Source organism: Entelurus aequoreus, linkage group LG12, assembly GCF_033978785.1.
Source record: "Entelurus aequoreus isolate RoL-2023_Sb linkage group LG12, RoL_Eaeq_v1.1, whole genome shotgun sequence".
Taxonomy (NCBI): domain Eukaryota; kingdom Metazoa; phylum Chordata; class Actinopteri; order Syngnathiformes; family Syngnathidae; genus Entelurus; species Entelurus aequoreus.
Window position 1 is genome coordinate 64,634,919 of NC_084742.1, and position 17,397 is coordinate 64,652,315.

General features: G+C 34.0%; 1 protein-coding gene across 10 annotated transcripts in view; it reads left to right on the plus strand.

Moving 5' to 3' along the window:
* The window catches only part of dgki (diacylglycerol kinase, iota), a 195,921-nt gene that overhangs the window by 134,781 nt on the left and 43,743 nt on the right, over positions 1–17,397 (plus strand). For all 10 annotated transcript variants that reach the window (XM_062066447.1, XM_062066438.1, XM_062066443.1 and 7 more), the window contains exons 14-16: positions 2,400–2,525; positions 7,195–7,273; positions 7,409–7,464. In XM_062066447.1, the coding sequence (XP_061922431.1) occupies positions 2,400–2,525; positions 7,195–7,273; positions 7,409–7,464 (261 nt within the window). The remainder of the gene's footprint in view (positions 1–2,399; positions 2,526–7,194; positions 7,274–7,408; positions 7,465–17,397) is intronic.

Below are 17,397 nucleotides of genomic sequence, written 5' to 3' on the forward strand. Positions count from 1 at the left end.
TTGATTTTCATTACAAAAAATTATTTTCAAGGTAAAAGTTATTTTCAAGACAAAAAATTTTTTTTAAAGAAAAAAAAGATTTTCAAGGCAAAAGTTGATTTTCAAGACAAAAAAAAAATGTTCAAGAAAAAAATGATTTTCAAGGTAAAAGTTGATTTTCATGACAAAAAATGATTTTCAAGGTAAAAGTTGATTTTCATGACAAAAAATGATTTTCAAGGTAAAAGTTGATTTTCAAGACATTTTTTTTTAAAGAAAAAAATGATTTTCAAGGCACTCCCATCTTTTTCATGTGTGTGTGTGTGTGTGTACGCGCACTAGTGTTGTACGGATACCAATATTTTGGTACCTTTACAAAATGTATTTTGATACTTTTCGGTACTTTTCGATACTTTTCTAAATAAAAGGGACCACAAAAAATGTCATTGGCTTTATTTTAACAACAAATCTTAGTGTACATGAAACATATGTTTATTATTGTCATTTAGTCCTTAAATAAAATAGTGAACCTACTAGACAACTTGTCTTTTAGTAGTAAGTAAACAAACAAAGACTCCTAATTAGAGATGTCCGATAATGGCTTTTTTGCCGATATCCGATATTCCGATATTGTCCAACTCTTAATTACAGATTCCGATATCAACCGAAACCGATATATATACAGTGGTGGAATTAACACATTATTATGCCTAATGTTGTTGTGATGCCCCGCTGGATGCATTAAACAATGTAACAAGGTTTTCCAAAATAAATCAACTCAAGTTATGTAAAAAAAATGCCAACATGGCACTGCCATATTTATTATTGAAGTCACAAAGTGCATTATTTATTTAACATGCCTCAAAACAGCAGCTTGGAATTTGGGACATGCTCTCCCTGAGAGATGATGAGGAGGTTGAGGTGGGCGGGGGGCGTATATTGTAGCGTCCCGGAAGAGTTAGTGCTGCAAGGGGTTCTGGGTATTTGTTCTGTTGTGTTTATGTAGTGTTACGGTGCGGATGTTCTCCCGAAATGTGTTTGTCATTCTTGTTTGGTGTGGGTTCACAGTGTGGCACATATTTGTAACAGTGTTAAAGTTGTTTATACGGTCACCCTTAGTGTGACCTGTATGGCTGTTGACCCAAGAATGCGTTGCATTCACTTGTGTGTGTGAAAAGCCGTAGATATTATGTGACTGGGCCGGCACGCGAAGGCAGTGTCTTTAAGGTTTATTGGCGCTCTGTACTTCTCCCTACGTCCGTGTACACAGCGGCCTTTTAAAAAGTCATACATTTAAACTTTTTGAAACCGATACCGATAATTTCTGATGTCACATTTTAAAGCATTTATCGGTCGATAATATCGGCAGTCCGATATTATCGGACATCCCTACTCCTAATTAGTCTGCTGACGTATGCAGTAACATATTGTGTCATTTATCGTTCTATTATTTTGTCAACAATATGAGGGACAAACTGTAAAAATGAATTATTAATCTACTTGTTCATTTACTGTTAATATATGCTTACTTTCTCTTTTAACATGTTCCATCTACACTTCTGTTAACATGTAATAATCACTTATTCTTCTCTTATTTCATACTTTACATTAGTTTTGGATGATACCACAACTTTAGGTATCGATGTGATACCAAGTAGTTACAGGCTCATACATTGGTCATATTCAAAGTCCTCATGTGTCCAGGGACGTATTTACTCACTTTCTAAACATAATATGAATTTTAAAAAAAACGAAAAAATATTTTGTGATGCTAAAAAATATCGATGCAATCATAGTAGTATCGACGACATACACTCCTGGTATCATTACAGTGGATGTCAGGTGTAGATCCACCCATGGCGTTTGTTTACATTGTGACGCCGGTGAGCTAGCTATTGTATCCTCCTACGGTGTGTAGTGAAGCATGTTTAGCTATTCCTCGTCCTCCAGTGATAATGCTACTTGTAAGAAACTTACTTTATTTGTCGCCATGGAGACAAGGATTAGTGATTTAGAAGTGGATGGATGTTAGCCGCTGTCTTAAAGCACCTCTTTCTGAGGGTGTTTCAGTGTTATAACTTCACCTTTATCTTTACTTTTCACACCAAAATGCGTCCATTCTCCCTTTTCTGTCTACACACCGTGTCTGCTTGTAAGTACTCTGTGCGTGTGCGCTGCCCAACATGCTCCTCTGCTCGTAAAACCAGCAATGTCACGACGTGACAGAGTATAGTACCGAATATGATTCATTAGTACTGCGGTACTACACCACCGCACCACCCTAGTGTGCACACGTGTGCGTGGTGACGCCAGCGGAGACGCTTAACGTAGTAAAGGGTGGAGGACAGGAAGTGAGATTGACGAGGCATCCTGCGCATTCATCTCATCAGTTGTTTTTTTTCTTCCGCTTCCCTCTGCAGGGCTACACGGACGAGCCGGTGTCCAAGGTCCTGTGTCACGTGGAGGACGGCTCGGTGGTGCAGCTGGACAGGTGGAACCTCCACGTGGAGAAGAGCGCCGTCCAGCCAGAGGACGGCACGCAGAAGGTCAGTATGGGGATGGACAAAGAATTAGGGACACTTTGAATATTTCACATTGAAGTTCAAATAAGGAGCGGACTGAATAATATGTACGCTGCAAAAACTGAAATGTAAGTAAGATTGAATATTGAATTAGGAGGACTTAAAGGAAACTAAATGAGCTCAAATATAGCTACAAATGAGGCATAATGATGCAATATGTACATGTAGCTAGCCTAAATAGCATGTTAGCATCGATTAGCTTGCATTAATGCAGTGACCAAATATGTCTGATTAGCACTCCACACAAGTCAACATCAACAAAACTCACCTTTGTGCATTCACGCACAACGTTAAAAGTTTGGTGGACAAAATGAGGCAGAAAAAGAAGTGGCATAATAAAGGTCCTAGAAAGTCGAAGAAAGTTATACATGTAAAGCAGGGGTGTCCAAAGTGCGGCCCCGGGGGCCATTTGCGGCCCCCAGCTAATTGTTTACCGGCCCGCCACACATTCTGCAAAGATTGCAAAATTGATAATATTGCAAAAATGTAAAAAACATTTTAAAAAAGTGGAATGAGGTGAAATCTAACAAGAAAAAGTTAAGCTGCCATGCAGGCTGTTTTTTTTCTTTTGTCTTTGTTTATTTTTCTTTTTTTTGCCATTGCTCAAAAAAAATAAAAAGACTAAAAATCTATGTTATAATGAATTATTACTTAAAAAATATCACTTTAAAATGCTTTTATGTGGAAAAAATATTGCATATATTGTGTGGTTGCCATATAAAAACATCAAGGTTTTATTTGACAAAAGAGCATAAAACAAACAAAATAATAGTTCAAACGTAAAATGGACAGATATATCTGAAGTTGATACTGTAATTTAAGTGTTAAAAGTAAAAAAAAAAAAAATAAAAATGTATCACTTTATGAGTGGGGGACCTTTTGGATCCCAAATATATTTAGTAGGATTTTATTTAACTTTTCACTGCGATTACTCAAAAATATTAAAGACTCAAAATCAATGGTGTCCTGCATTATTGATCTTTTAAGGCTCTAATTACAAAATACTGCATATTTCAGTTTTACTATAAAAAACAAAGTTGTTTTTGACGGAAAACTTCTTTTTTTTTTTTACTTTATATCAACCTCAAGTTGATATAGAGATTTACTGTAAGCGTTAAATAAATAAAAATAATAATAATTTGACTTATTTTTAACAGTTTAATGACTGAGACCCTTTATAGTCCCCGGGAGCCCTAAAGGTTAAAAAAAATAAATAAATAAAAAATCCATATATTTTGTCAAGGTTTGAAAATGAAAAATATCAAAATGGCCCCCGCATGCTTAAATTTTTCCGTGTACGGCCCTCAGTGGGAAAAGTTTGGACACCCCTGATGTAAACAAACTACGGTGAGTTCAAGGACCGCCAAAATGAGTAGGACAAAACGGCGCTCGCCAAATACTCGAATCAGTGAAGCATGTTTCATATAAACAATGTGATTTATAACAATTAGGGAGGTTTGTGTCATGTTTGTCCTCCTACAGAAACCATATTAACACAAAAAATATATTTGTCCATTTTTCGTACATTTTTGAAAAAGCTTCAGAGCTAAAGAGCCGCATGTTGCCGACCCCCGCACTAAGCAGATTTTATGTTAGAGTGTTTTACTTGTTTGAAGTGTTTTAGTCCTAAATGGTCTTAGTAAGATATTCCAGCTTGTTGCTGAGATTTGATGAGCTATATTGAGTAAAACATGCTTGAAACTAGAATATCAACTGTTGCAAAGCTGTGTCATCAACACTCACAAGTATAAAACTGCTTTTTCAAAGTACCGTATTTTCCGCACTATAAGGCGCGATGATGTCATGTTGTCGATGGGAAAATGCATTTTTAGACCATATGATTTGCCTGAGCGGCTAGGAGACCCCGAGAGTAACAAGCGCTTGCCTTGTTGCTTTTTCATTAAGAAAAATAAACTAATTTTTAGTAGGGATGTCCGATAATGGCTTTTTTGCCAATATTCCGATATTGTCCAACTCTTAATTACCGATACCGATATCAACCGATACTGATGTATACAGTCGTGGAACTAACACATTATAATGCCTAATTTGGACAACCGGGTATGGTGAAGATGTCATCAGACTGGGGTAGATCCTGCTGAAATCTATGTATTGAATGAATAAACAATCCTTTTGAATCGGTAAAATATCGTTTTTGAATTGAGAATCGCGTCCAATCTAAAAAATCGATTTAGAATCGAATCGTGACCCCAAGAATTGATATTGAATCGAATCGTGGGACACCCAAAGATACGCAGCCCTAGTCTGTACTGTCTAGAGCTCGGCAGAGTAACCGTGTAATACTCTTCCATATCAGTAGGTGGCAGCAGGTAGCTATTTGCTTTGGAGATGTCGGGAACGACGACAGTGGTTTGCAGGTAAAAAGGTGTCTAATGCTTAAACCAAAAATAAACAAAAGGTGAGTGCCCCTAAGAAAAGGCATTGAAGCTTAGGGAAGGCTATGCAAAACTAAAACTGAACTGGCTGCAAAGTAAACAAAAACAGAACCATGAATTGATTTACGTGGACCCCGACTTAAACAAGTTGAAAAACGTATTCGGGTGTTACCATTTAGTGGTCAATTGTACGGAATTTGTACTGTACTGTGCAATCTACTAATAAAAGTTTCAACCAATCAGTCAATCAGAATGCTGGACGACAGCAAAGACTTACAGCGTGTGGAGCAGACGGCGTCCACAAAGTACATCCGTAAATGACATGACAATCAACAACAAAAATAGAAGCGTAAAACAAGAACTAAAACACTACATACAGGAAAACAGCAAAAAACTCCAAATAAGTCAGGGGGTGATGTGACAGGTGGTGACAGTACACCTACTTTGAGACAAGAGCTATATTGATGCATGCTTGGTTATGGTTGGAATTAGGGATGTCCGATAATGGCTTTTTTGCCGATATGCGATATTCCGATATTGTCCAACTCTTAATTACCGATACCGATATCAACTTATACCGATATCAGCCGATACTGATATATACAGTCGTGGAATCAACACATTATTATGCCTAATTTGGACAACCAGGTATGGTGAAGATAAGGTCCTTTTAAAAAAAAAAAAAAATAAGATAAATAAATAAAAAACATTTTCTTGAATAAAAAAGAAAGTAAAACAATATAAAAACAGTTACATAGAAACTAGTAATTAATGAAAATGAGTCAAATGAAGTGGTAAAGGTTAGTACTATTAGTGGAGCAGCAGCACGCACAATCATGTGCGCTTACGGACTGTATCCCTTGCAGACTGTATTGATATATATTGATATATAATGTAGGAAGCAGAATATTAATAACAGAAAGAAACAACCCTTTTGTGTGAATGAGTGTAAATGGGGGAGGGAGGTTTTTTTGGGTTGGTGCACTAATTGTAAGTGTATCTTGTGTTTTTTATGTGGATTTAATTAAAAAAAACTAAAAAAAAAAAAAACGATACTGATAATTTCTGATATTACATTTTAAAGCATTTATCGGCCGATAATATCGGACATCTCTAGTTTTTAGTGTAAGTTTGCTGGTTTCAAGAAATGTAATGCCGAGCGCATATCATTATGTCAAGATAATGGCACTAGCATTTACTTCATTTAAGAATATTTTTCAACTTATTGAGAAAAAAGGTCTCATATTTGTTTTTTCTACCAAGAAAAGTGCACTTGTTATTAGTGAGAATATAATTATTTTAAGCTATTTTTGGGTTCATTGAGGTTAGCTAATTTTACTCGTTTTGGAAAGTCTTGACAAGCCAAATTTTATTGTTCTATTGGCAGATAATTATCCTTAGTTCAAGTAAAATATTAGGGCTGCGAATCTTTGGGTGTCCCACGATTCGATTCAATATCGATTTTTTTTTTTTCGATTCAACGCGATTCTCGATTCAAAAACGAAATTTTCCCGATTGAAAAGGATTGTCTATTCATTCAATACATAGATTTCAGCAGGATCTACCCCAGTCTGCTGACATGCAAGCAGAGCAAAAAGCTTTTATAATTGTAGAGGACAATGTTTTATCAACTGATTGCAATAATTTAAATGTGTTTTAACTATTAAATGAACCAAAAATATGACTTATTTTATCTTTGTGAAAATATTGGACACAGTGTGTTGTCAAGCTTATGAGATGTGATGCAAGTGTAAGCCACTGTCACACTATTGTTCTTTTCTTTTTTTTTTTTTATACATGTCTAATGATAATGTCAATGAGGGATTTTTAATCACTGCTATGTTGAAATTGTAACTAATATTGATACTGTTGTTGATAATATTGTTTTGTTGGATTGATTAATTTAAAAAAAATTAATAAAATAATCAATAAATTTTTGAAAAAAAGAAAATCGATTTTTGAAAAATGAGAATCGATACTGACTCGTACAACGTGAGAATCGCGATTTGAATTCGAATCGATTTTTTCCCACACACCGCTATAAAATACCCCTAATTTTTCTATATTTTTTTTCTTGTTTTTGAACACAGACTTTTTGCAGTGTGGCATGAATGTTATGTAACATACCAGGTGTGTGTGTGTGTGTGTGTGTGTGTGTGTGTGTGTGTGTGTGTGTGTGTGTGTGTGTGTGTGAGCGAGAGACTTTTGCCCACTCACACAGTGTGTGTTGTCCTCAGCTGCCTCTAAACGTGTTCAACAACTACTTCAGCCTGGGCTTCGACGCTCACGTCACCCTGGAGTTCCACGAGTCCAGAGGTGAGTGGAGTCCATTTCAGTGTGTTGTCGTGCTGCGCTCTTCACTTTGACCCTTCCTATTTTTACCCTGCTTTTATTCCCACATGATCTCATATCTCATGCCTTCTCTCCTTCTGCCATTGTTGTCTTTTTCAGAGGCCAACCCGGAAAAGTTTAATAGTCGCTTCCGCAACAAGATGTTCTATGCAGGAGTGAGTCTCGCTTTACACACACACACACACACACACACACACACACGCACACGCACACGCACACGCACACACACACACACACACAATGAATGGGGAACAAGTTTTTGATCATGACTAGGGATGTCCGATAATGGCTTTTTGCCGATATCCGATATGCCGATATTGTCCAACTCTTTAATTACCGATACCGATATCAACCAATATATACAGTCGTGGAATTAACACATTATTATGCCTAATTTGGACAACCAGGTATGGTGAAGATAAGGTACTTTTTTAAAAAAATGAATCAAATAAAATAAGATAAATAAATTAAAAACATTTTCTTGAATAAAAAAGAAAGTAAAACAATATAAAAACAGTTACATAGAAACTAGTAATTAATGAAAATGTGTAAAATTAACTGTTAAAGGTTAGTATTATTAGTGGACCAGCAGCACACACAATCATGTGTGCTTACGGACTGTATCCCTTGCAGACTGTATTGATATATATTGATATATAATGTAGGAAGCAGAATATTAATAACAGAAAGAAACAACCCTTTTGTGTGAATGAGTGTGAATGGGGGAGGGAGGTTTTTTGGGTTGGTGCACTAATTGTAAGTGTATCTTATGTTTTTTGTGTGGATTTAATTTTAAAAAAAAAAACAAAAAAACCCGATACTGATATAAAAAAAAACCGATACCGATAATTTCCGATATTACATTTCAACACATTTATCGGCCGATAATATCGGCAGACCGATATTATCGGACATCTCTAATCATGACTTGTGGGGACCACCCTTTCTACAGGTTGTGGAGGCATAAAAAAATGGCTCATACACCAGGGGTGTCCAAAGTGCGGACCGGGGGCCGTTTGCGGCCCGCAGCTAATTGTTTACCGGCTCGCCACACATTCTGCAAAAATTGATAATATTGCAAAAAATTTTAAAAACATTTTAAAAAAGTGGAATGAGGTGAAATCTAACAAGAAAAAGTTGCAATGTTGACACAAAAGCTGCCATGCAGGCTGTTTTTTTCTTTTGTCTTTCTTTATTTTTCATTTTTTTGCCATTGCTAAAAAAAAAAAAAAGACTAAAAATCTGTTATAATGAATTATTACTTAAAAAATATCACTTTAAAATAGGGATGTCCGATAATGGCTTTTTGCCGATATCCGATATGCCGATATTGTCCAACTCTTTAATTACAGATACCGATATCAACCGATACCGATATCAACCGATATATACAGTCGTGGAATTAACACATTATTATGCCTAATTTGGACAACCAGGTATGGTGAAGATAAGGTACTTTTTTTTAAAAATGAATCAAATAAAATAAGATAAATAAATTAAAAACATTTTCTTGAATAAAAAAGAAAGTAAAACAATATAAAAACAGTTACATAGAAACTAGTAATTAATGAAAATTTGTAAAATTAACTGTTAAAGGTTAGTATTATTAGTGGACCAGCAGCACGCACAATCATGTGTGCTTACGGACTGTATCCCTTGCAGACTGTATTGATATATATTGATATATAATGTAGGAAGCAGAATATTAATAACAGAAAGAAACAACCCTTTTGTGTGAATGAGTGTAAATGGGGGAGGGAGGTTTTTTGTGTTAGTGCACTAATTGTAAGTGTATCTTGTGTTTTTTTTGTGGATTTAATAAAAATAAAAAAAAATAAAAAAATAAAAAAAACGATACTGATAATAAAAAAAACAATACCGATAATTTCCGATATTACATTTTAACGCATTTATCGGACGATAATAGCGGCAGACCGATATTATCGGACATCTCTAATCATGACTTGTGGGGACCACCCTTTCTACAGGTTGTGGAGGCATAAAAAAATGGCTCATACACCAGGGGTGTCCAAAGTGCGGCCCGGGGGCCATTTGCGGCCCGCAGCTAATTGTTTACCGGCTCGCCACACATTCTGCAAAAATTGATAATATTGCAAAAAATTTTAAAAACATTTTAAAAAAGTGGAATGAGGTGAAATCTAACAAGAAAAAGTTGCAAAGTTGACACAAAAGCTGCCATGCAGGCTGTTTTTTTCTTTTGTCTTTCTTTATTTTTCATTTTTTTGCCATTGCTAAAAAAAAAAAAAAGACTAAAAATCTGTTATAATGAATTATTACTTAAAAAATATCACTTTAAAATAGGGATGTCCGATAATGGCTTTTTGCCGATATCCGATATGCCGATATTGTCCAACTCTTTAATTACCGATACCGATATCAACCGATACCGATATCAACCGATATATATACAGTCGTGGAATTAACACATTATTATGCCTAATTTGGACAACCAGGTATGGTGAAGATAAGGTACTTTTTTTAAAAAAATTAATCAAATAAAATAAGATAAATAAATTAAAAACATTTTCTTGAATAAAAAAGAAAGTAAAACAATATAAAAACAGTTACATAGAAACTAGTAATTAATGAAAATTTGTAAAATTAACTGTTAAAGGTTAGTATTATTAGTGGACCAGCAGCACGCACAATCATGTGTGCTTACGGACTGTATCCCTTGCAGACTGTATTAATATATATTGATATATAATGTAGGAAGCAGAATATTAATAACAGAAAGAAACAACCCTTTTGTGTGAATGAGTGTAAATGGGGGGAGGGAGTTTTTTTGGGTTGGTGCACTAATTGTAAGTGTATCTTGTGTTTTTTTTGTCGATTTAATAAAAAAAACAAAAAAAACAAAAACAAACACCAAAAAAACGATACTGATAATAAAAAAAACCGATACCGATAATTTCAGATATTACATTTTAACGCATTTATCGGCCGATAATATCGGCAGACCGATATTATCGGACATCTCTAATCATGACTTGTGGGGACCACCCTTTCTACAGGTTGTGGAGGCATAAAAAATGGCTCATACACCAGGGGTGTCCAAAGTGCGGCCCGGGGGCCATTTGCGGCCCGCAGCTAATTGTTTACCGGCTCGCCACACATTCTGCATAAATTGATAATATTACACAAAATTTTAAAAACATTTTAAAAAAGTGGAATGAGGTGAAATCTAACAAGAAAAAGTTGCAATGTTGACACAAAAGCTGCCATGCAGGCTGTTTTTTTTCTTTTGTCTTTGTTTATTTTTCATTTTTTTGCCATTGCTAAAAAAAAAAAAAAAAGACTAAAAATCTATGTTATAATGAATTATTACTTAAAAAATATCACTTTAAAATAGGGATGTCCGATAATGGCTTTTTGCCGATATCCGATATGCAGATATTGTCCAACTCTTTAATTACCGATACCGATATCAACCGATACCGATATCAACCGATACCGATATCAACCGCTATATACAGTCGTGGAATTAACACATTATTATGCCTAATTTGGACAACCAGGTATGGTGAAGATAAGGTACTTTTTTAAAAAAATGAATCAAATAAAATAAGATAAATAAATTAAAAACATTTTCTTGAATAAAAAAGAAAGTAAAACAATATAAAAACAGTTACATAGAAACTAGTAATTAATGAAAATTTGTAAAATTAACTGTTAAAGGTTAGTATTATTAGTGGAGCAGCAGCACGCACAATCATGTGTGCTTACGGACTGTATCCCTTGCAGACTGTATTGATATATATTGATATATAATGTAGGAACCAGAATATTAATAACAGAAAGAAACAACCCTTTTGTGTGAATGAGTGTAAATGGGGGAGGGGGGTTTTTTGGGTTGGTGCACTAATTGTAAGTGTATCTTGTGTTTTTTATGTGGATTTAATTTTTTAAAAAAAACAAAAAAAACAACAACAAAAAACGATACTGATAATAAAAAAACCGATACCGATAATTTCCGATATTACATTTTAACGCATTTATCTCTAATCATGACTTGTGGGGACCACCCTTTCTACAGGTTGTGGAGGCATAAAAAAATGGCTCATACACCAGGGGTGTCCAAAGTGCGGCCCGGGGGCCGTTTGCGGCCCGCAGCTAATTGTTTACCGGCTCGCCACACATTCTGCAAAAATTGATAATATTGCAAAAAATTTTAAAAACATTTTAAAAAAGTGGAATGAGGTGAAATCTAACAAGAAAAAGTTGCAATGTTGACACAAAAGCTGCCATGCAGGCTGTTTTTTTTTCTTTTGTCTTTGTTTATTTTTCATTTTTTTGCCATTGCTAAAAAAAAATAAAAAAAAAAAAGACTAAAAATCTATGTTATAATGAATTATTACTTAAAAATATCACTTTAAAATAGGGATGTCCGATAATGGCTTTTTGCCGATATCCGATATGCCGATATTGTCCAACTCTTTAATTACCGATACTGATATCAACCGATACCGATATCAACCAATATATACAGTTGTGGAATTAACACATTATTATGTCTAATTTGGACAACCAGGTATGGTGAAAATAAGGTACTTTTTTAAAAAAAATGAATCAAATAAAATAAGATAAATAAATTAAAAACATTTTCTTGAATAAAAAAGAAAGTAAAACAATATAAAAACAGTTACATAGAAACTAGTAATTAATGAAAATTTGTAAAATTAACTGTTAAAGGTTAGTATTATTAGTGGACCAGCAGCACGCACAATCATGTGTGCTTACGGACTGTATCCCTTGCAGACTGTATTGATATATATTGATATATAATGTAGGAACCAGAATATTAATAACAGAAAGAAACAACCCTTTTGTGTGAATGAGTGTAAATGGGGGAGGGAGGTTTTTTGGGTTGGTGCACTAATTGTAAGTGTATCTTGTGTTTTGTTTGTGGATTTAATAAAAAAAACAAAAAAAAAACGATACTGATAATAAAAAAAACCGATACCAATAATTTCCGATATTACATTTTAACGCATTTATCGGCCGATAATATCGGCAGACCGATATTATCGGACATCTCTAATCATGACTTGTGGGGACCACCCTTTCTACAGGTTGTGGAGGCATAAAAAAATGGCTCATACACCAGGGGTGTCCAAAGTGCGGCCCGGGGGCCGTTTGCGGCCCGCAGCTAATTGTTTACCGGCTCGCCACACATTCTGCAAAAATTGATAATATTGCAAAAAATTTTAAAAACATTTGAAAAAAGTGGAATGAGGTGAAATCTAACAAGAAAAAGTTGCAATGTTGACACAAAAGCTGCCATGCAGGCTGTTTTTTTTATTTTGTCTTTCTTTATTTTTCATTTTTTTGCCATTGCTAAAAAAAAAAAAAAAAAAGACTAAATATCTATGTTATAATGAATTATTACTTAAAAAATATCACTTTAAAATAGGGATGTCCGATAATGGCTTTTTGCCAATATCCGATATGCCGATATTGTCCAACTCTTTAATTACCGATACCGATATCAACCGATACCGATATCAACCGATATATATACAGTCGTGGAATTAACACATTATTATGCCTAATTTGGACAACCGAGGTATGGTGAAGATAAGGTACTTTTTTAAAAAATTAATCAAATAAAATAAGATAAATAAATTAAAAACATTTTCCTGAATAAAAAAGAAAGTAAAACAATATAAAAACAGTTACATAGAAACTAGTAATTAATGAAAATTTGTAAAATTAACTGTTAAAGGTTAGTATTATTAGTGGATCAGCAGCACGCACAATCATGTGTGCTTACGGACTGTATCCCTTGCAGACTGTATTGATATATATTGATATATAATGTAGGAACCAGAATATTAATAACAGAAAGAAACAACCCTTTTGTGTGAATGAGTGTAAATGGGGGAGGGAGGTTTTTTGGGTTGGTGCACTAATTGTAAGTGTATCTTATGTTTTTTGTGTGGATTTAATTAAAAAAACAAACAAACAAAAAACGATACTGATAAAAAAAAAAAACGATACCGATAATTTCCGATATTACATTTTAACGCATTTATCGGCCGATAATATCGGCAGACCGATATTATCGGACATCTCTAATCATGACTTGTGGGGACTACCCTTTCTACAGGTTTTGGAGGCATAAAAAAATGGCTCATACACCAGGGGTGTCCAAAGTGCGGCCCAGGGGCCATTTGCGGCCCGCAGCTAATTGTTTACCGGCTCGCCACACATTCTGCAAAAATTGATAATATTGCAAAAAATTTTAAAAACATTTTAAAAAAGTGGAATGAGGTGAAATCTAACAAGAAAAAGTTGCAATGTTGACACAAAAGCTGCCATGCAGGCTGTTTTTTTCTTTTGTCTTTATTTATGTTTCTTTTTTTTTGCCATTGCTAAAAAAAAAAAAAAAAAAGACTAAAAATCTATGTTATAATGAATTATTACTTAAAAAATATCACTTTAAAATAGGGATGTCCAATAATGGCTTTTTGCCGATATCCAATATGCCGATATTGTCCAACTCTTTAATTACCGATACCGATATCAACCGATACCGATATCAACCGATATATATACAGTCGTGGAATTAACACATTATTATGCCTAATTTGGACAACCAGGTATGGTGAAGATAAGGTACTTTTTTAAAAAAATGAATCAAATAAAATAAGATAAATAAATTAAAAACATTTTCTTGAATAAAAAAGAAAGTAAAACAATATAAAAACAGTTACATAGAAACTAGCTATTAATGAAAATTTGTAAAATTAACTGTTAAAGGTTAGTATTATTAGTGGACCAGCAGCACGCACAATCATGTGTGCTTACGGACTGTATCCCTTGCAGACTGTATTGATATATATTGATATATAATGTAGGAAGCAGAATATTAATAACAGAAAGAAACAACCCTTTTGTGTGAATGAGTGTAAATGGGGGAGGGAGGTTTTTTGGGTTGGTGCACTAATTGTAAGTGTATCTTATGTTTTTTGTGTGGATTTAATTTAAAAATAAAAAAATAAAAAAATAAAAAAACGATACTGATAATAAAAAAAAAACGATACCGATAATTTCCGATATTACATTTTAACGCATTTATCGGCCGATAATAGCGGCAGACCGATATTATCGGACATCTCTAATCATGACTTGTGGGGACCACCCTTTCTACAGGTTGTGGAGGCATAAAAAAATGGCTCATACACCAGGGGTGTCCAAAGTGCGGACCGGGGGCCGTTTGCGGCCCGCAGCTAATTGTTTACCGGCTCGCCACACATTCTGCAAAAATTGATAATATTGCAAAAAATTTTAAAAACATTTTAAAAAAGTGGAATGAGGTGAAATCTAACAAGAAAAAGTTGCAATGTTGACACAAAAGCTGCCATGCAGGCTGTTTTTTTTCTGTTGTCTTTGTTTATTTTTCATTTTTTTGCCATTGCTAAAAAAATAAAAAATAAAAGACTAAAAATCTATGTTATAATGAATTATTACTTTAAAAATATCACTTTAAAATAGGGATGTCCGATAATGGCTTTTTGCCGATATCCGATATGCCGATATTGTCCAACTCTTTAATTACCGATACCGATATCAACCGATACCGATATCAACCAATATATACAGTCGTGGAATTAACACATTATTATGCCTAATTTGGACAACCAGGTACGGTGAAGATAAGGTACTTTTTAAAAAAATGAATCAAATAAAATAAGATAAATAAATTAAAAACATTTTCTTGAATAAAAAAGAAAGTAAAACAATATAAAAACAGTTACATAGAAACTAGTAATTAATGAAAAATTTTCAAATTAACTGTTAAAGGTTAGTATTATTAGTGGACCAGCAGCACGCACAATCATGTGTGCTTACGGACTGTATCCCTTGCAGACTGTATTGATATATATTGATATATAATGTAGGAACCAGAATATTAATAACAGAAAGAAACAACCCTTTTGTGTGAGTGAGTGTAAATGGGGGAGGGAGGTTTTTTGGGTTTGTGCACTAATTGTAAGTGTATCTTATGTTTTTTGTGTGGATTTAATTTTTAAAAAAAAAAAAAAAAAAAAAAAAAACCGATACTGATAATAGAAAAACAGATACCGATAATTTCCGATATTACATTTTAACGCATTTATCGGCCGATAATATCGGCAGACCGATATTATCGGACATCTCTAATCATGACTTGTGGGGACCACCCTTTCTACAGGTTGTGGAGGCATAAAAAAATGGCTCATACACCAGGGGTGTCCAAAGTGCGGCCTGGGGGCCGTTTGCGGCCCGCAGCTAATTGTTTACCGGCTCGCCACACATTCTGCAAAAATTGATAATATTGCAAACATTTTTAAAAACATTTTAAAAAAGTGGAATGAGGTGAAATCTAACAAGAAAAAGTTGCAAAGTTGACACAAAAGCTGCCATGCAGGCTGTTTTTTTCTTTTGTCTTTGTTTATTTTTCATTTTTTTGCCATTGCTAAAAAAAAAAAAAAAAGACTAAAAATCTATGTTATAATGAATTATTACTTAAAAAATATCACTTTAAAATAGGGATGTCCGATAATGGCTTTTTGCCGATATCCGATATGCCGATATTGTCCAACTCTTTAATTACCGATACCGATATCAACCGATACCGATATCAACCGATATATATACAGTCGTGGAATTAACACATTATTATGCCTAATTTGGACAACCAGGTATGGTGAAGATAAGGTACTTTTAAAAAAAAAATGAATCAAATAAGATAAATAAATTAAAAACATTTTCTTGAATAAAAAAGAAAGTAAAACAATATAAAAACAGTTACATAGAAACTAGCTATTAATGAAAATTTGTAAAATTAACTGTTAAAGGTTAGTATTATTAGTGGACCAGCAGCACGCACAATCATGTGTGCTTACGGACTGTATCCCTTGCAGACTGTATTGATATATATTGATATATAATGTAGGAAGCAGAATATTAATAACAGAAAGAAACAACCCTTTTGTGTGAATGAGTGTAAATGGGGGAGGGAGGTTTTTTGGGTTGGTGCACTAATTGTAAGTGTATCTTATGTTTTTTGTGTGGATTTAATTTAAAAATAAAAAAATAAAAAAACGATACTGATAATAAAAAAAAAACGATACCGATAATTTCCGATATTACATTTTAACGCATTTATCGGCCGATAATAGCGGCAGACCGATATTATCGGACATCTCTAATCATGACTTGTGGGGACCACCCTTTCTACAGGTTGTGGAGGCATAAAAAAATGGCTCATACACCAGGGGTGTCCAAAGTGCGGACCGGGGGCCGTTTGCGGCCCGCAGCTAATTGTTTACCGGCTCGCCACACATTCTGCAAAAATTGATAATATTGCAAAAAATTTTAAAAACATTTTAAAAAAGTGGAATGAGGTGAAATCTAACAAGAAAAAGTTGCAATGTTGACACAAAAGCTGCCATGCAGGCTGTTTTTTTTCTGTTGTCTTTGTTTATTTTTCATTTTTTTGCCATTGCTAAAAAAATAAAAAATAAAAGACTAAAAATCTATGTTATAATGAATTATTACTTTAAAAATATCACTTTAAAATAGGGATGTCCGATAATGGCTTTTTGCCGATATCCGATATGCCGATATTGTCCAACTCTTTAATTACCGATACCGATATCAACCGATACCGATATCAACCAATATATACAGTCGTGGAATTAACACATTATTATGCCTAATTTGGACAACCAGGTACGGTGAAGATAAGGTACTTTTTAAAAAAATGAATCAAATAAAATAAGATAAATAAATTAAAAACATTTTCTTGAATAAAAAAGAAAGTAAAACAATATAAAAACAGTTACATAGAAACTAGTAATTAATGAAAAATTTTCAAATTAACTGTTAAAGGTTAGTATTATTAGTGGACCAGCAGCACGCACAATCATGTGTGCTTACGGACTGTATCCCTTGCAGACTGTATTGATATATATTGATATATAATGTAGGAACCAGAATATTAATAACAGAAAGAAACAACCCTTTTGTGTGAGTGAGTGTAAATGGGGGAGGGAGGTTTTTTGGGTTTGTGCACTAAT